Genomic DNA, 19,395 nt, shown 5'->3' on the forward strand with positions numbered 1-19,395 from the left:
TCCATGGGTGGTTCAGGTGCCAGTGAACCTGAGCCTTTACCCCAATCACCTTTGACAACAGCATGGGACTCAGTTTCCCCCCCATCAGGGCTGATTCTGGGTGTTTCAGTTTCCTCCCTTTGATGGGGGAAAATGAAACCCACTGTGACTTCCCTCTCTTCACATCCTAGGCTTCTAGCAACGTGTGCACTTTCTACCAGACACTTTCAACATGTTTAAACTATAAAACCTGATTCTGGGTGAGATTTCCATTCTGTTCTCTTCTCCCACTTGGTTTGGGTCTCAGTCCCCTGGTCAGACGAGACCTGCTCTGAATTCTACCTGAAGCTGCCAGAGACCCAAATAGTCACCGAGAATGTGACCTCCAGTCTGAGCTTGCAAACGGGGCTCTGGGTAGTCCAAAGACCTCTGCCCTGGGTGGTCTGAGGCCTGGGCCAGAGGCAGCTGGAACTTCAGCAGCAGCCTGGCTAATCGGGGCCAAGCTGCTTGGAATGAGACGTCGGTGACCCGTGTCTAATGTGCAGCCCTGGTTCTGAGGATGTGGCCAGAAACAGCTTTATTTTTCTGGCTGTTTTTGGAGGAATTCTGACCTCTGATGAAGGTTGGTGGGAGATCGACTGTGTGCTAGGCTTGTACTGAGTGCAGGGACACGGATGTAATAGAGACACCCTCTTGGCATGTAAGTCCTAACCCTTATGTCATAGCAAATGGGAAATTACACCAGGAAAGCTGCACCTATCAAGGAATGATTTCTTTCAGTGAAATAAGGAAACGAGATGGATCTCCTGGGTGGTGGAGAGTTCAGCCCTTAGAAGGGCCCCTAGGAGGAGGTGACAGCCAGAGAGGGCTTCTAGGAAGAGGTGACATTCCAACGGAGCCCCGAAGGAGAGGAAGAGGCTAGGTTTGTGGTAACTGCTGGGCATGTCCCAGGCAGAGGGAACAGCAAATGCAGAGCCCCTGGGGTGAGCGTGGGCAGATAGAGGGAGGAGAGGCTGAGGTCCCTGGGCCACATCAGCCTCCTTAGCAACATAGAAGCCCGCAGAGAACCTTCCAGCACCACCCAACTGTTTCTTAGCTTAACCCCCTGGCCTGAATGTCACTTCTGTGATCCCAGGAGGCTCCAGCCGAGTGGCCCTCCAAACTGTGCCTCAGGCTCCTCATCTGCAAAACAGGACGGAAGGAATCTTGCTCATAGGGAAGTGGGGGGACCACACTTGTGGAATGAGAGACCAGCCTGTCCCTGGCGCCGAGTTCAAGCGGCCACATCCTACGGTACAAACCGTCCCCGTTCCAAATGGGAAAACCGAGGCTCTGCAGCGTGGGGAGCCGCGGGCTCCTGGGTTGAATGCGGATCTTGGAGCCGCGCAAGCAGGCGTTTCGGGCCGAGCTGCGGGTTGGGGCGCGGGGGCGCACGCGGGCGGCCCGGGCGGGGCGACACCGGGGCGGGGGCGGGACCTGGGCGGGGCCGGGGGCCGGGCTCCGGCGGCGTCGGGCGCGCCAGTCCGGACTCCAGCGGGTCGGAGGCGCAGCCCGAACGCCATGGAGCAGCCCCGGAAGGCGGTGGTGGTGACGGGTACGCGCTGATGGCGGCGGCCGGGGCCGGGGCGGCCGGGGGCAGGGCCGGGGGTGGGACGCGTGGCCCGGGCCGGGCAGGTGCTGGAAGTCATGCCGCGTTTGGAAGATGTCATCGCCCACCGGAGCTCAGCTCGGTCCGTGCAACGTAGAAAGTGGAGAAGGGGGCGCCCCTGCGGTTCCAGTGTCAGGGTCGGGGCAGGCGAGGGCGCGGGGGTCCGGTCGAGTGCCCCGCGCGGAGCAGTCTCCTCTGGCGTCCGTCCTTCCCGGGTGGACACAGTGACCCTCCGGGCACCTGCCGTTCCGTCCGCCCCGCGGGTGAGCTGGACGGGACTCCTCCCTGCACCTCCCGAGGTCGGGCCTGCCCCCACCCCCGCCCCGAGGGACAAAGGCCGATCCGTGGGCAGGAAGCGCCCGGTGACAGATGAACCGTGTGCGAGCCCCTGCTCCCCGCGTCCCGCGCGAAGGGACCGCTCCCCCACCCCCACCCCCCCGGCGGGCTGGGTGGAGCTCAGGTCCCAGGCACCGTCTTGGACAAAATCTTCTCCACCCGGGCTGTTTGTGGGTGAGCCTGGCCCCCGCTGTCACCAACTCCCCCAAAATAACTGTTCCTCCTGGAGGATACTCGCCTCGGGACCACGTGGGCGTCCACTTCCGCTGGGCGTGTGACTGGGGAGTCATTTTGACTCGCCTTCTGGCGGGTCCCCGCGGGAAGTCCCGCTGAGGTTCACACAGGTGGCCTGGGAGGGTGGGTCTAGCCCTGGACTTCCCGGGAGGATGGGAGAAGCCACGCACCTGACTAACAGGTGTGCGTGACTGGGGAGAGGGTCCCGCCCCCGGCAGCGTCCTCTGGCGGCTTATTTGTTGCTCTGTTGCTGACTGGCTGTGCAGGCAGCCACCAGACTGGGCATTGTCCTTGCTGGAGCTCAGGACATCTCACCTGTCTCTGTCTTGCAGAGGGGGGACCTGAGGGTTACAGAGGCCACCCTGTTTGTCAGTGGCTGAGCTGGGACTTCTCAGTTCATGCCAGAGGGGGGAGGGCGTGGAGAGGTCCTGACTCAGCTGGGGGGAGGGGGCCAGCTGTTCCAAGGCCACGGCACCGTTTGGGACCCTGGGCCCAACTGGAGTGACCGGGCTTCCAGGGCAGCTTCCCGTGGAGATGCTTGGTATTTTAGGCAGGTGACAGGGTAATGAGAAGAGGGAAGCCACGGGTTCACGGGTCTGTGCTTGAATCCCAGCTCTTCGGCTCTTCCACCTTTTCACCGTGTGACTCTGGGCAGCTGGCTTCACCTTTCTGGGCCTCGGTCTGGCTCCTGTAAAATGGGCCCAAGGACACCCTTTCTTGGAAAGGGACGCAGTGAAGCTCAATGCCAGTGCACCAGAGCACTTGGCACGTTTCGAGGTCTTGGTGTGTGAACGGGGCTGGAGTGTGAGCAAGTGGGGAGGAGGGTGGTGGGGTGGTGTCTGGGCAGCCTGGCCTGGGAGACACCCACATGCATCCCTTAAGGGCCGTTCTTGTTCTTTCTTCCTTTTTTTAAGATTTCTTAGAGAGGAAGGGAGAGGGAGAGAGCGAAACATCAAACTCAGAGCGAAATATCGATTGAACCTGGTTATGTGCCCGGATAGGGAATTGAACTTGCAACCTTTGGGTACTCGGGGTGACCCCAGCCAACTGAGCCACACCGGTCAGGGCCAGGGCCATTCTTCATCCAGTGTGAGGTAACTCACAGAGTGCCTACGGCCCCCTGCATTTCCAGAATGGGGGAGAGGCCTCGCAGGAAGACAGTGAGAAAATAATTGTACGTTGGGTCAAGGACAGGGGAGGAAGTTGAGAAGAGAGCAAGACCAGCCTTTCCCAGAGCAAAAGGAGACCACTGGCCTTTTGCCGGGCATGGGAGTCACATGAAAGTAAGGACAGAAAAGAACACACAGCTTCCATTAAGAGAAGACAAGCGTGTCGGGGGCGGCTCTGAAGCTCCACTGGGTGTGCCCCAGACCTCAGGACAGCCCCGCCCACCCACCCTGACATTGCCCCAGGTGGCAGCTGCTCCTGCAGTTCCCTGCTCTGTTCTGGGTGGAGGCAACAGCCTGACCCCGGCAGACTAAGAAGGGCCACTCTGCGGTGACATGCTGCTTTTACTGTTTTGTTTTTTTAGGGTTTGGTCCTTTTGGGGAGCACACCGTGAACGCCAGCTGGATTGCAGTCCAGGTAACTCGGATATGAAGGGTAGACATCATTCTTGGGGCTGGGCTCCCCCTGGCAACATTTGGCACCAAAGAAAGGAGGAATCTACAATGAGAACATTCCTGTGACGCTTCCTATGAAATATTTCAGTCTGATGTACACATCTACCCAGCTGGCAGCTGCTGTAGCGTACGTGTGTTGGCGCTGCTCTGGGCCAGGTGTTCGCTGCAGCCCAGCACTCCGAATTTCCCTCATAACTGCATGGTTCCGAGCAGTTATTCCTGCACCCACTTTACAGATGAGGAAACTGAGGCCTGGAGAGAACTATCTGAAGCCACACAGCCAAGAAACTGGAATGGCATTGCCTCAGAAGTGCCCCACGCCCCAGCCATGTTTTTGGGGGACCAGGCAGGGATATTGGGGGATGTGTTAGCCTTAGGGGGTGGTACCTCCTTGCAGCTGAGGGAAGAGAAAGCTGTGTATATTGGGGGTGGGGGCGTCTTTCCTGCTGTCCTGAGCAGGGTGTCAACCAGTGAGCCTTCCAGTTTCTTTGTCAGAGGGGGCATTTGGAGGGGCAGACTAGGAAACAATGGGCAGAGAGAAAGAGAGAATCGTTTTCTCCTTATATAAATCAGATCTGCAGAGACCGGAGCCAAACTCCAGTTAATCCTCGCCCATTAGCTGCTTGATTTAAAGCATTGTGTGCTTTCCACTCCCGCGCCCTGAATTTGGAGAAAATTTCAAGTTGAAACTTTGATGGGTCAACCCCTAATTGGGGCGCCCCCACCTTTTTTATCACCCCTACTCCAGACCTCAAAAATCTTAGCACCTTTTAAAAAAATTATCACCCAGGGACGGGGTCCCCGGGACCCTGCAGATGGGAGCATGTCCGAGCCCTTGCTCAGAGCACCCGCTCCCTGGAGCCCCAGACAAAAAGGAAACAGCGTGTTTCTGAAGACTTGTGTGTCTGGCTTTGTGCGAGTTTCAGACCGGAGCCTTCACGGGGCTGAGTGGACACAAAGCCGTGTGTCTGGATTCCTGGGCCCCAGACATGATCATCTGCATCTAAATAGGAGAAAAATCAATTAAACAATCTTTGGAAATCCCCCCTCCCAGCTTTGGGACTTGGAGGGGGGTGGGAGGGTGGCTGCTTTTCAGGCTGCTGCCTGAGGGGAAATACACCTTCTGTTTCTGTTGCTCATCTCTCCAGACTGGCCTCTGGAAGACTTCCCATTTTCTTCCTCAAGTTCATGAAACAAGAAGAGATTGTCCACTATTCCCCAGCTAAAAAGACACCAGCCTGCCCAGATCTGATTGTTTCTCCGTTTTTTTGTGTGTTTTTTTTTAACTGGAGTGGTACAGATAACCTCTGAGTACCCACACTCATATAACTCCATGGAATATTAGCACGTGCACCTGTACGTCACTTGCGTCTGGATCAAGGTTTAGAACGTTCCAGCCCCGTCTGCCCCTCTCAGCTACCCGCCTCCCCAAGATGCAAACCTCTCTGCTGCCGTTATTGCCACCACGTGCGTCTTGCCTGGGCTAGAACGCCGCTTGCCGTGCTTGTCCCCACTTGTCTGCACGATCCACCCAGGGGTTGCTCGGCGCTCGCGTGGGTACTCGTAGTTGCCCTGGAGAAAAGAGAGGTGCCTGTGGAAAGAGTGCAGCTGTTGGATAGGACCAATGGGTACCTCGAGGAAATAGGCCTCGAGTGTGCTTGGGGTGGTCCAAGTTGCAGGAACAGTTGTCTGTCACCTGAGGCTGAAGATGGGGGCTTGGCTACAGAGTGGGCGGCGTCACTTTCTGTCCCAACTGATTTTTCAGAAGCCCAAGTTGCCATCTGAAGAAGGCACCTCCTTCTCTCTCAGGACCAGCTGACTTCTCTCCCTGTCTGTCTCTCCCCTTCTCTCTTCATCTTTCTCTCTTTATACCTGTACCTCTCTCCCCGCCCTCTGCCACTTGCAGTTTCTCTTGGCCTCTCTGGGCCTGTCTTTCTGTCTCTCCCCCTCTCTTTACATCTCTCTCCATCTCTGCTTCTCTTTGTTTTTCTGTTTCTCTTGGCCTCCCTGCGAGTCTGTCTCTCTTCCTTTCCTACCCCATTTCTCTCTGTCTTTTGCTCCCCTTCTTTCATGCGACCTTCCTTCTTCAGCCTTAGGTGAACCTCACCAGCCACAGCAGGAGGTGGGAGTTCTGGGGACTGAGGGGTGACCCCACACTTTGGTCTTTCCCCAGGATGGGGCTCCCCAGCACCTCTTGCAGGGGAGATGGATTTTCATGCGCCCCATCTCTCCCTGGTGGCCCGGGGCACCAGCTGCATGTCTCTTCCTCGGAGGCCCAGGCAGGTGTAGGTGTCAAGGGCCGGGACCCCTGGCTTGGGGCCGTCTGGAGCCCTCCCTGCCTGAGCAGGCAAGGAGGAGCCGGGTCACAGTCCCGGTGACATCACAGGACAATGACTGCCACAGCGCGTCTAGACAGACCTGCTAAGGCTATTAAGCAGGGAACAAAGAGGGTCTTTGTTGTGGGGTCAAGGGAATCGGTCAGACGCGTCCGAGCGGTGGAGTCTTGTCAGGTAGACGGGGTATAGACAATGCTCCGTCTGGGACACCCGGCCGTTCCCTTCCCTTCACGGAGATGCTCGGCACTCGCTGCGAATTGTTGTGGGACTGGGGGTGTGCTGCCAGCCCCCCAGGAGAACCAGTGGGCCCTGTTGGAACAGAAAGTGTTTAGAAGCAAAGAATTGCGCAAGATTACTGGCCGCCCACCTCTCATAACTTCAGAGGAACTTAATAGCTGCTCTTTGACCTCCGTTACCCTTTTTAAAATTGGAGAATAATTTGCATAGAACGACATGTACTGATCTGCAGTATCCGCCTCACTTCGGAGAAAAGTGTTCATGCCCATGTCTCCAAAGCTCCATTGCCGTCCACCTAGAACAGTGGTTCTCAACCTTCCTAATGCCGCGACCCTTGAATACAGTTCCTCATGTTGTGGTGACCCCCAACCATAACATTATTTTCGTGGCTACTTCATAACTGTAATTTTGCTACCGTTATGAATCGTCATGTAAATATCTGATATGCAGGATGTATTTTCTTTTTTTTTTTTTTTAAATATATTTTATTGATTTTTTACAGAGAGGAAGGGAGAGAGATAGAGAGTTAGAAACATTGATGAGAGAGAAACATCGATCAGCTGCCTCCTGCACATCTCCCACTGGGGATGTGCCCGCAACCCAGGTACATGCCCCTGACCGGAATCGAACCCGGGACCCTTCAGTCCGCAGGCCGACGCTCTATCCACTGAGCCAAACCAGTTTCGGCATGCAGGATGTATTTTCATTGTTACAAATTGAACATAACTAAAGCGTAGTGATTAATCACAAAAACAATATGTAATTATATATGTTTTCCGATGGTCTTAGGCGACCCCTGTGAAAGGGTCGTTCAACCCCCAAAGGGGTTGCGACCCACAGGTTGAGAACCGCTGATCTAAAATGTTCCCTCCTGCCCCCTCCTCTCACCCGCCCTCCCTGTCCTGCCCCAGGGACAGCTGCCATCCTGAGCTCGGTCACCGTAGAGGAGTTGTGCTTGGTCTTGAACGTGTGGCACAGCCTCTGGACCCCAGTGTGCCAGCTGCTTCTGCTCAGCCTGCTCTGGTGCAGGCGGGCAACTGGCTCTTTTCCGGATTCCCCCTCCTCCCACTGACAGCGGCATTCGGAGATTTCAGGGTCTGCTCCCCAAGAATAAGGCAGCAGCGGCGCTCCCATCAGGGTCTTTGCCAAGAGGGGGAGGGCTTGCTCTGTGTGTGCATATTCTTTGATGGGGGTTTTCCTAGTTCAGATTTTTCCTCCAGTTGGGAAGGGGCTAGCTCAGCACCCAGAGAACATGAGTAACTCAGGTTAGATCAAAATGTGGCTCCCGGCTCATTTTCTACCGCTAAGGTGTGCGGGCACGTGGCATCGCGCTTATGCCGGAGAGGAGGGCAGAGAGGGTTTGCAGGGAGAGGCTGCCCAGAGCCGGGCGTCCGGCCTTGGGGGCCACTGGGAGGGTTTCTGTCCCCAGAGAGGATCGCTTGGATTGGTCACTAATCAAATTAGTGGCATCCCTGATCTCTGCTCTCAGGGGCGATGCCACCAAATTGACTTGCTTGGGCTTGTGAGGGGCTCAGTTTGGGACAACTTACTGACTGAGACTCTGAACAATAAGTCCCCACTCAGCCTGAGAAATGGACTCTTTTAATTTCTGTACTTTTTCTTTTTTTAGAGAGAGAGAGAGGAAGGGAGAGAGAGAAACGTCGATGTCTGAGAGAGAAACATCGATTGGCTTCCTCCTGCCTGCCCCCTACTGGGGATCAAGCCTGCAACCTGGGCATGTGCCCTGACCTGGAATCGAACCCGAGACCTTTTGGTGCATGGGATGACACTCAATCAACTGAGCCACCCCGGCCAGGTCAATTTCTGGGCTTTAAACCTATTTTCTGTTGCCAGAAAAGGCTGCCAGGGCGCAGGAAGAAGACACGGGGTAAGGCAGGAAAGTTCCAAGCAGTGAGGACAGGAGGGTAAGAGCATGTGGGGTCATGGTTGGTGGGGCGTGAGGATGGATGAGATGATCTACCCTCAGCCAACACAAAGCCTTCGCTGGAGACGCCTCCCAGCCTGTGTGGAGAGGAAGCAACCGTCTTTATCTCTGCTCAACTAAATTTTTGACAAGTTATAAGAATCATACAAAGAAGTCTTTTTCATGCCCAGATTCCCCAATTCTTAGTATTATATTACGTTTGCTTTTTCTCTATAGAGAAGTAAATAAGAAGATAAATGTAATTTAATTTTTTTTTCTTGACTTCTAAGTCATTTTTTATTGTGGTAAAATATACATAATGTAAAATTTACCTCAATGATTTTTTAAAGGTATTTTTTCCGTTGACGTTTTTATATATGTATATTTTTATTTCAGAGAGAGAGATAGAAACATCAATGATGAAAATCAGTGATCGGCTGGCTGCCTCCTGCACGCCCCACACTGGGATGGAGCCTGCAACCCAGGCATGTGCCCTTGGCTGGAATCGAACCCGGGACCCTTCAGTCCGTAGACTGATGCTCTATCCACTAAGCCAAACTTGCTAGGGCTCAATGATTTTTTTTTTACTTATTGATTTCAGAGAGGACGAGAGAGGGGGAGAGATGAGATAGAAGCATCAATGATGAGAATCATTGATCAGCTGCCTCCTGCACGCCCCCTACTGGGGATCTAGTCCGAAACCTGGACATGTGCCCTGACAGGGAATCACACTGGCAACTTTTCTGTGCACGGGATGACGCCCAACCAGCTAAGCACACTGGCCAGGGTGGTGTGATATGATTTTAGATTCTGCCTTGGGGGTCCGGAGGCTGGGACAGTGTGGGGCAGAACACAGTGGGACTTGGTCTCCAAATCGAGTTGACAAACAAAATTCAGGTGTATCCAGCAAACCTCAAGCAAATGGTGGTCTGTCCGTTTGTGTAGCCATAATAATCACTTCAGTGTGTAGAAACTGGGTAAATGTTTATGAAATCGGGGAGCTGAAATGGTGGTCACAGATCTGAAACCTCCCTCGCTTCTCAGGGGTTTGACGGGGTGGAAAGCGACCTGGTCAGGTAGGAGTCCTGATTGCACGCTGGCCAGCATGTGCCTGCTCTGTCTCCACATCTCAGATCCTTAACGAATGTCTTCTCTGGTACCATTGCACAGTCAGTCCAGAGAGTCGAGGTGTAGATGGAAGGGGAGCTCGAAGAATGCAAATACGAATGACCACGAAAAATGATTGTGGGAGAAATGAAATATTTTACAAAGTTTCTCTTTAGTGTATTTTAATGTTTTAAAATCCATTTCAGCCCGGCCAGTGTGGGTCAGTGGTTGAGCATTGACCTATGAATCAGGAGGTCAAGGTTCGATTTCTGGTCAAGGCACCTGCCCGGGTTGCAGGCTCCATCCCCAGTGTGGGGCGTGCAGGAGGCAGCCGATCGATGATTTTTCTCTCATCATTGATGTTTCTTTCTCTCCTCTCCTTCCCTCTCTCTCAAATTAATAAACACATATTAATAAAGACATATTTTTAAAAAATAAAATAAATTTCACGCAGAGCATAACCCCCACACCCCCACAACCAACTGTCCCAGCAACAGCCCGCAGCTCACTGTGCACCAGGGTTTGGGGTGTAGGGTTGCACTCTGCCCTCATCTGTCCAGCTGTGGGATATCTCTGGGGGTCCTTCCTGGTCCCACAAGTCACCGGGCTTGATGAGAGGGAAGGGGTTCCAGTTCCTGGTGTTGGCAATTTGTGACCCCCGCCACCCCCCCACGCCCCCCCACACACACCCATCATGCCCCACCCACCCTCCAGGTGCCCTTGTTCCCAGGTGACCTGCGCACCCTCTTTGGGGAGCAGTTTGGAATTATCTGTCAGTGCTGAGAGGCCTGCTATCCCAGGCGTCAGATGCCTCCGGGGTAAACGGCAGTGATTGGGTGTGGCGTTGGCAGCAGGGATAGCAAGGTCAGGCGACCAGATAAGGAAATCCGGAAGCCGCGGGAGGAGATGCAGGAACTCACCTGTGGCAGATTCCCTGAGGCCAGTCACACAAATGCTGCACCTGGGACCCGCCCACGGCCCCGGAGAACGCCCGCTGGCAGCAGCATTTCCAAACCACTGCATGAGATCTGAGGACAATGTGAACCAGCTCGACTGATAATCATTATTTGGAGTATTAATTCTACTATGAAGAATGCCCAGGTCTGCATATTGAGCTGAAATCTTCATCTCCAAATATCTCTGCCCCCCTCTGGGTGCCGGGCTGGCCGGGTCGGTGTTCCTCCAGCGAATCTGGTTCTGGGCCTCCCTCCCACTGTGCCGTGGGCCGGCCAGGTGGTAGGCTCCGCCCACAAGGAGTTCGCAGGCAGACCCTCGGTGGAAAGCATCAGTGTTTCCCCAGAAACCCCTAGCCCTGTTTGTATGAACACAATTCGTGATGTCCTTAGACCGCCTCCTGCCCAAGATGGTTAGAGGCTCCCTAAGGAGTTGGGAAGCCCCTGCATGTGTATGCTGAGCTCCTGCTTTATACCACCCACCAAGTCTATGCATAATTCTTGTCAGGTGTAACCAGGGAAAGTGTAGTAACAACAGAAACAGTAGTAACAGTGGCGACATTATTTGAGCTTTGCTTGGAACTCTTAGTGTGAATTTGTTCATTTAATTCTTATAAGCACATTGTGAGGTAAGTACTTTTTTTAATCCCCATTTTACAGATGAGAAGACTGAGGCTCAGAGAGGTTAAGTAACATGCCCAGGGTCACACAGGCAGGGTTCAAACCCAAGAGCCTTGCTCCAGAGGCTGCAGCATCACACCCCTGCCGCTCCTGGACGTGCAGATAGAGTTCAAGGCGAGTGGGTGGGGGAGGGGATGAGGGGAGAGCTTTGGGGTAGACCAGCCCACTTGCCTACCCACTCTGCCCAGAGCCAGGACACCCGCCTGTTTTCTGAGGATCGGTCGGTCCGTTTATCCCCACGGAACACCTTATTGCTGTGCTGCCTAATGCTCCGGCACCCCCTCTCCCTCGATTCCAGGAGCTGGAGAAGCTGGGCCTTGGCGACAGCGTGGACCTGCACGTGTATGAGATTCCCGTCGAGTACAAGACAGTCCAGAGGCTCATCCCCGCCCTGTGGGAGAAGCACAGCCCACAGGTGAGTGGGGCAAAGGCAGGTGCTTCCTTATCGGGCCCTGGGATGGGCACCCCACCCGGGATGGTGTATGGAGCTTTGTTCCTGCTTCCATCACATGCAGTCAACATTTTAAAAAATCATTGAGACGTTTTACATTTTTTTTGGTGCCCAAACCCCCAAATCTGGTAGTTTTTACACTTGACTGTACATCTCAGTTTGCACCAGCCACATGACAAGTGCTCAGTAGCTGCGGATATTTTCAGGGTTCACGTAGTTTCTTACAGGGCCCCTTCTGTGTGTAAGCATACACACCAGTAATTGATGGCTGAAGTTACACTGTGTTCAGTTCAGTATCCTGCTTTTCATAAATATTTTATCATGAGCATTTAATCACCTAGGTCATTAAAAATTCTCCCTAGCCATTATTTTAATCGCTGGGTAATTTTTAGTAATTAATATAACCATTCTCTTATAATTGGGCCTGCTACTTGTTTCCATTTTTATAAGTAACACGGAAGTGAGCATTGAAAGACTATTACATCTTTGATTATTTTTAGGCTACGTTCCTAAAAGTTATACTTGGTCTTTTGCATTTGGCAATATGTCTTGGAGATCATTCCTTAATAGAACTGCTTTGGGCATTTTAGCAGCTACACACAGTAGTTCATAATTTATTTAACCAGCCCACACGAATAGCTAATTACGTGTTTTCCAGTATTTGATTGTATTAAACATCCTTGCATGTTTCACATCCTTGTACGTTGCACTTGGCTTACCTTTCTGCAGAGGTGACTATGGGGTCTGTTCCAGCAACCAGAGGTCAGACACAGTGTCACCCCAGTGGAGCCCAGCAAGGCTGCCACCCTCTCCTTGACCTGAGGGCCCCCCTGGTCCCAGGGACAGACCCCGCTAAGCCCGGCCTGTCTGTCTGCAGCTAGTGGTGCATGTGGGCGTGTCGGGCATGGCAACCACAGTCACACTGGAGAAGTGCGGCCACAACAAGGGCTACAAAGGGCTGGACAATTGCCGCTTCTGCCCCGGCTCCCAGTGCTGCGTGGAGGACGGGCCTGAAAGCATCGACTCCATCATCGACATGGACGCCGTGTGTAAGAGGGTCACGACGCTGGGCCTGGATGTGTCGGTGACCATCTCGCAAGATGCCGGCAGGTAGGGCACCGAGGGGTGGGTTTGAGCGGGGGCTCCCTCCTCCGCTGGCCCAGGCTGGTGCTGAGCAAGCCAAGTGTGTTGACTTTGGCCTCTGAGGGCTGAAGGCTCACCATTCGTAAACCACAGAACAAAGGATATACACTTAACAGTCGCACCGATTCTGCTTCCGGAACTCATTACTCATGGATCTGCCCCCTTCTCCCCACCCCGGTCCCTGCCGCCTCCCATCTGGATGCTGCTCAGCCAGCTCCCTGCTGTTCCTCCTGCCAGTCCTCTCCCAAGCAGTCTATTTCTATACTAGTTTTCCTGCCGCTGCTGTAACAAAACCACACACAGAAATTTATTCTCTCCCAGTTCCTGAGGCTGGACGTCCAAAATCAAAGGGTCAGCAAGGTCCGTTCCTTCTCGAAGCTCTGAAGAGAGTCTGCTCCCTGCCTCTCTCCTGACCTGTGGCAGCTGCCAGCGACCCTTTGCGTTCCTTGGCTTGTAGATGTGTCACCCCGATCTCTGCCTCTGTCTTCCTATGGCCTTTTTTAAAAAATCTTCACCCGAGGATATTTCTCCATTGATTTTTAGAGAGAGTGGAAGAGAGAGGGAAAGACAGAGAGAAATATTGATGTCAAGGAAACACATTGGTTGGTTGCCTCCTGCACGAGCCCCGACCAGGGCCCAGGCCAGGGAGGAGCCTGCAACAGAGGTACATGCCCTTGAATGGAACCTGGGACCCTTCAGTCCACAGGCCGACTGGCTAGGGCCATATGGCCTCCTTATAAGGACACCGGTCATGGGATTTAGGACCCACCCTAGTCCAGTATGACCTCCTCTTACCTAATTACATCTGCTAAACCCCCATAGCCAAGTAAGGTCTCATTCTGAGGTTCCAGGTGAACATGGATTTGGAAGGGAGACTGTTACAGGTCTTTTATAAATTTAAGTCAGATGATGTCTCTTCCTTGCTGAATCCTCCCTAAAGCTCCCACTGCACCTGGAATAAAATCCAGTCTCTCCCCACCATCCCCAGGTGCTATGTGGTCTGGCCCCTACCCACTCCTCCACCCTCATCTGCCTCCACTCTCTCCTTACCCATTGCATTCCAGACCCACAAACCAGCCTCCTGCTGTCCCTGCTCACTCTAGCCTCAGGGCCTTTGCACTCGCTGTAGCCTCCACCCAAACTTGCCTCCCTCTGACGAGGCCTCTGTCAGGTCTCAGCTCCAACATGTTGCCTCCTTAGCGAGGCCTCCTCTACCTCCCAGACCAAGCTGTGTCCTCTGTTCCACTCCCTCTCAGCACCTGGCACCTGGATTTCTCAACACATCTCACACTTCTCCATCCCAAAGGCAGCAGGTGACAAATTCAGTTGACTGACTGATGTAGGAGTGACTGAATTTCTTATCCGTCTCCTTTTAAAACCAGTTTTAAGTTGCACAGACAGTTCTAGGCTATGTTCTCATATGTCCCCATTGTGAAAAATTCTCTTGCCCTCTCCCCTTCCCCCTAGTGACCCCTCTGTTAAGCGAGAGACTTAGATTCTGAGCCCTCCTGTCACCTCCATGTCTCTGTACGTGTCTAGAGCACTCGGCACGCTGCTTGAGCATTTTGTCCTGTTTGCTTTGCGTTGATGTGGATGGGGTTACGTGGCACGGAGTTTCCCGAGCACTACCTCCCTCGGTTTCACTTATGGACACACGACTGGGTCTTCGTGAGTTCTCCGTCTTCCTCTGGAAATGGTTGCGTAGTTTTCCACCGTCTGGATAAACCAGAGTTTATCAGCGGACCTTTAGCTTGTGTCTTAGTCTGTTTGAGTTGCAATAACCAAATACCACAGACTGGGGGCGCTGGTCAACAACAGAAGTGTATTGCTCCCCATTCTGGAGGCTGGGAAGTTCAAGGTCAAGGAAGGCCCTCCTCCAGATGGCTGGCTCCTTGTTTGTCCTCACACGGTGGGAGGAGCAAGAGAGCTCTCTGAGGTCTCTGTTAAGAGATATTTCTCTCTGTCTTTTCCTCTCTCTTCCAACGCCATTGACGAGGGCCCTCACTTCTCAAAGACACCACCTCTTAATACCATCACATTGGGAATGAGGGCTTCAACCTATGAATTGTGTGTGCGGGGCAGTGGGGGGAGGACGGGAGACACACACACACACACACACAAACATTCGGACCCTAGCAGGTTGCTTCCTGTTGTCCTGTGTTATACACACACTGCAGCGAACACCTTGTTTATCTTTCTGTGCAGCTGGCTCCTGAAGGTAGGTTCTAAAAACTGGAACCGTCAATTTGTAAAGACTGTGCCTTCGTCATTATGCGAGCCTGCCAAAGTGCCTTCCCCTGGGGCAGTTTATGTCCACACTAGCAGCATGTCACACTGCCTACGTCCCCACATACGTACCAGCACTGGGAGTTCGCAGGTTGTTTTTCTGTGTGTTTTTTTCATTTTGCCAACCTGGGAAGGGAGAGCAGTATTCCCTCCCTCTTGAGGATTTCTGGTGGGATTGGGTGTCTTACAGGAGGTTTGGATGGAGGTTGTCCTGTTAGTCTGACTGTGTTTTGATCTCCCGCCTGCCCCCTATGTCCTGCGGCTTAGGTACCTCTGTGACTTCACCTACTACACCTCTCTGTACCAGAGTCACGGCCGCTCAGCCTTTGTCCACGTGCCTCCGCTGGGCAAGCCGTACAACGCAGACCAGCTGGGCAGGGCGCTGCGGGCCATCATCGAGGAGATGCTGGGCCTCCTGGAGCAGTCAGAAGACAAAATCCACTGTCGCCACGAACACTAAGAGCCACCCAGGCCTCCCAAGGCCTCATCCTACCAGGGACCCAGGAGGAGGCAAACTTTCAGCCGGTGATCTGATTCGGATCAGATATTTCTGTTTACTTACCTCCTCTCCCTTTTGATCTGCAAACGTGCTGATTGATTTGAAGGGGCTGCTGAAGAGTGTTTCTCTGTTTCCCTTGGCATCTGGGGAGGTGGCCGTGATGTCCAGAGACCCTTGGGTGCGGATTTCCGAAGAGAATCCTGATTGGGGTTATCTCCACACCGCGATCCCACAGCTGGGCCACCTGTGCCCCTGCTCTGGAGGGCTCTGGTGACGGGGTTTCGGAGTCCCCTCCATCCCATCACTGGTTTTTCCCAACCGTAGAAGCCTCTCCGAGAGTCTGCCCTGACCCATGTCCCCACAGCTTGGACAGCCGTGGGCTACGCTGTGACTTTGTTATTTTCAAAATTCTATTCTCTCTCTCTCTCTTTTTTAAATTAATTGTTGAGAGAGAGAGAGAGAGGAGGGGGAGAGAGAAACCCTGACTTGTTCCACGTATTTATGCACTCTTCGGTTGCTGTTTGTACGTGCCCTGATGGGGGATTGAACCCGCAACCTTGACATATCCGGGCGATGCTCTAACCCAATGAGCTACCCGGCCAAGGCCTTACTCTCTTTTTTAAAACAATAGTGCTAGTTTGGGCACAGAGTAATTTATATTCCCTTTGGTTAAAACACAGGCTTTAGCCAACAACAAAAGTGTCTTTTCTTTTTCCTGGGGTGCAGCCCCTTCTGCCTCCTGTGCCGAGCACTGGACCTGCATCTTCATTTGGGGACTGACATTGACCTTGCTTGGGTTTGGAGACTGAGTGGGGGGGACGGGGCGCGGGGCGGGGAGGGTCTGCTGCCCCAGGAGGTTGAAGGGTTGCTGACCCTTTCAACACCCAAGCTGTGAGCTCTGGAGCGGGGCCCACCGGTGGAAAGGCCGGCTTTGCCATCTTGACATGTACATGATTTTTTTTTTTTTAATATGTAAAAATTTGTAGCAGCTGAAAACCTACCCACATCTGGCCTGGATTTTGGAGCTTTGGTGCTAGGGGCAAGCTTCTTGTTTTCCTTTAGGGGGCGCCCAAAGCCAGGCCTGGGGCTGGAGTTTGCCGAGCTCCGTGGCGATGGTTTTGGCGTCGCACCCAGATTCAGGAGTAAATTGTTACCACCTCCCTGGTGACTTCGGACTTACAGCCAGGGACGAGCGTGACATTTCCCAGGAGGCAACTAACTTCAGCTGCACCTTGGCACCGTCAGGACAGGGCGGCGGCAGCAACCAGGAAGCCGATCGAGAAAAAATACATGTTTTGGAAGAATTCCCTGTTTTGGGAGAACATGTGGTTTTATCATTCCCCTAAGTGTGAAGCAAACCAGAATCGGATGCTGTATCGGGTCCCATCGATATCCCGACATGCAGGTTCCTGTTTGTTTTTAATTTTTTACTTACTGATTTTTAGAGAGAGAAGAAGGGAGAGAAAGAGGGAAACATCGATTTGTTGTTCCGCTTGCTTATGCACTCCTTGATTGATTCTTGTATGTGTCCTGACTGTCGATTGAACCCACAGCCTTGGTGTATCAGGATGATGCTCACCAACCAAGCCACCTGGCCAGGGCTATTTTTAATTAATTATTTATTTTTAAAAAAAGGAGAGAGAGAAAGAGAGAGAGAGAGAGACATCAATGTGTTCTTCATCTTATATATGCATTTATTGGTTTATTCCGGTTGTGCCTTGACCAGGGATCAAACCCACAGCCTTGGCGTAATCAGGATGACACTCTAACCAACTGACCTACCCGGCCAGGGCCACTTTCGTTTTTGTTTTTTAAATAGTTGATATTTTTATTCTGTTTTCTTAAACATTTGCCTTCTTTCCCTCCTGTTCCGGTGCCCGGGGTGGCTCCTGCCTCTGCAGAGCTGCTATGTGGACTGGGAACCAGGTTGATGGGTTTCTGAGTTAAAGGCATTTTCTGACCCCTGGGCTTTCTCTGGAGGAGGAAAGGGGGCTCCGGTGGGAGACTTGGGGAGGGTGCTTGGCTGTGGGCGTAGACTGTGGCCAGCAGGGAGAAGTGATTGGGCCTCTGCTTCCCCCTCCGTGCCAGCCCTCCCTCTGCCAGAAATGTCCCCTCCGTGTCCCAGTCTGAGTTTGGGGTCTCCTGAGGAATCTGGGTGTGTGGGATATAATTGCATCTGCTCCCTCACCTGGCTTCTGTGGGCAGAAATTGTGGCTCTTGAATGTGGGGGGCTCAAGGCTGGGCGGGGGCGTAGAGGTCCTATTCATAACATCAAGTTCCATCTAGCTCTGCTCCCCAAAGGTCTGATTTTGGGGGCTCTGAGGAGAAAGTGAATCTTGGCAGGATGGGGAGGGAGGTGACTGGAGGTGAGCCAGGTCCAATCTTAGCTGGGTACCCACTGGAACCCAGGCACTCCCCAAAGTCCACATTTGCATCTTTCTTCTGTCCTCATTTAACCTCTCTGTTTAAAGCACCCTGAGATTGAGCAGCCGAGAGACGTAACTTATTGTCTGATCATTGTCAAGTGTGTGTGTGCCATTTTTGTGTTCCCGCGTTTGTTTGTTTTAGATTTCCTTGAGTTGGACCGGAATCCTGTCCTTGTCCATGATACAGCACCTATAGCTCATTTTTATTTAATCAGACAGCTATTAAATATTTCACTCATTCCCTGACAGCTTTTTTTTTTTTCCCTGTTTTGAATTTTTAAAAAATTTTCTTTTGGGTCAACTCATCCATTCACTCCATGACATGTCTGTCTGCATTTGTTGGGTCTCAGGCCAAAATGTTTTTGTGTAAGACGAGAGGGCCAGGTCACTTCCTCTCCCTTGTGGTTTTCAGAGCCTCAGATTGGGGCACAGAATGGGACGCACGGGCGGGTCTGTGGAATGGGTGCGGCTGTCAGGGATGGAGGAGAACGATGCCAGGAGAGGTGGGTGTGACGTCGCTAACGGTGCGAAGTTGAACCGAGGGGTGTGATGTGAAGGCTGGTGGGGGCGGGTGAGAAGCGATGCTGGGGGGTCTCATACGGAGGCTGAGGGGGCCTCTCCCTGGCGAGCCCCTGTGGGGGTGCTGAGGTGGGGGGTAGGGGGAGGGACAGTGATTTGGGTGTCTGGTTTCATATGCCAGAGCCTCTGCACCTCATAGCTTGATTCTTCTCTCAGCTCCTTTGGCACCCCCTTCCCCTCCAAAAAGAAGGTCAGTGGTGTGGGCATGAGTATGTAGCTTGAAAAAGAAAGAAGATGGTGGAAGGAAAGAAAGGGAAAGAAAGAAAGAAAAGGAAGATGGAAAGAAGAAGGGATTTGAGTTGGTGTTCTGGGCAGGTGCCACTTGGCCTACCTGGTCCAGTCAAGGAGCAGCCAGGGTCCCCTGGCCACTGAGAGAGACAGGGCCAGGCAGGGGGCAACATCGTGGCTTCCTACTCAGCGCCAAGTCTTTGGCGAGAGTGTCGGATTGCAATCGTTTCAGCAAGGAAAATCATTTTCAGCTGCCCTGCTGCTTGTTGGCATGGAAACGTCTACCAGGACGGGCCTGCTCGGGACAGCTGGAAAAGTAGATTCGAGATACCGTATTATTATCTTAGACGTCTCGGCTGGGAAGCTAGGCCAGCTGGCGGCGGGGGGGGGCGGGGGGGGGGCGTGCACCAGCGTTCCTGTGCCCCTTGGCAGTACCCAGGTTGGGGAGGGGAGCTGCTCGGGGAAATCTGCCCACCACACCAGCCTCTTTTTTTGCTGCCACTGTCTAGACGGTTGACCTTTGACCTCTCCGCCCCTTGGAGTGTCTGAGCCAGAATTCTCCTTCAAGGATGGTGGGACAAAGCCCCATTCTTCACCGTGTCCCCAGCCTCCACCTGGAGACCGAGCCTGCGGCCACGTGGGGCACTCACCGATGGTGGTCGGAGGGGCAGAAGCAGGGCGCCTGAGTGCCAGGTTGCCCCCCTCAATCCTCCTGGCTATGAATCC

The 19,395-nt window shown here is 53.3% G+C and overlaps 1 protein-coding gene across 4 annotated transcripts; it reads left to right on the forward strand.

Moving 5' to 3' along the window:
• Positions 1-1,508: 1,508 nt before the first annotated feature.
• PGPEP1 (pyroglutamyl-peptidase I) lies at positions 1,509-18,108 on the forward strand. Of its 4 annotated transcripts, none has more exons than XM_070416435.1 (5): positions 1,509-1,573; positions 3,729-3,781; positions 11,356-11,472; positions 12,386-12,618; positions 15,245-18,108. In XM_070416435.1, exons 1-5 carry the CDS (start codon positions 1,540-1,542, stop codon positions 15,513-15,515), a joined length of 708 nt encoding a protein of 235 aa, XP_070272536.1. In that variant the 5' UTR covers positions 1,509-1,539; the 3' UTR covers positions 15,516-18,108. The 4 variants fall into 4 exon arrangements, with proteins under 4 accessions (XP_070272536.1, XP_070272533.1, XP_070272535.1 ...); XM_070416432.1 differs by having other exon boundaries at positions 15,205-15,544; XM_070416434.1 differs by lacking the exon at positions 3,729-3,781 and having other exon boundaries at positions 1,512-1,573; positions 15,205-15,544.
• The last annotated feature ends 1,287 nt before the right edge of the window (positions 18,109-19,395 follow it).

This window comes from Myotis yumanensis, unplaced genomic scaffold (genome assembly GCF_028538775.1).
Source record: "Myotis yumanensis isolate MYYU_CA2020_CCGP unplaced genomic scaffold, mMyoYum1.0.hap1 SCAF_5, whole genome shotgun sequence".
Lineage (NCBI taxonomy): Eukaryota > Metazoa > Chordata > Mammalia > Chiroptera > Vespertilionidae > Myotis > Myotis yumanensis.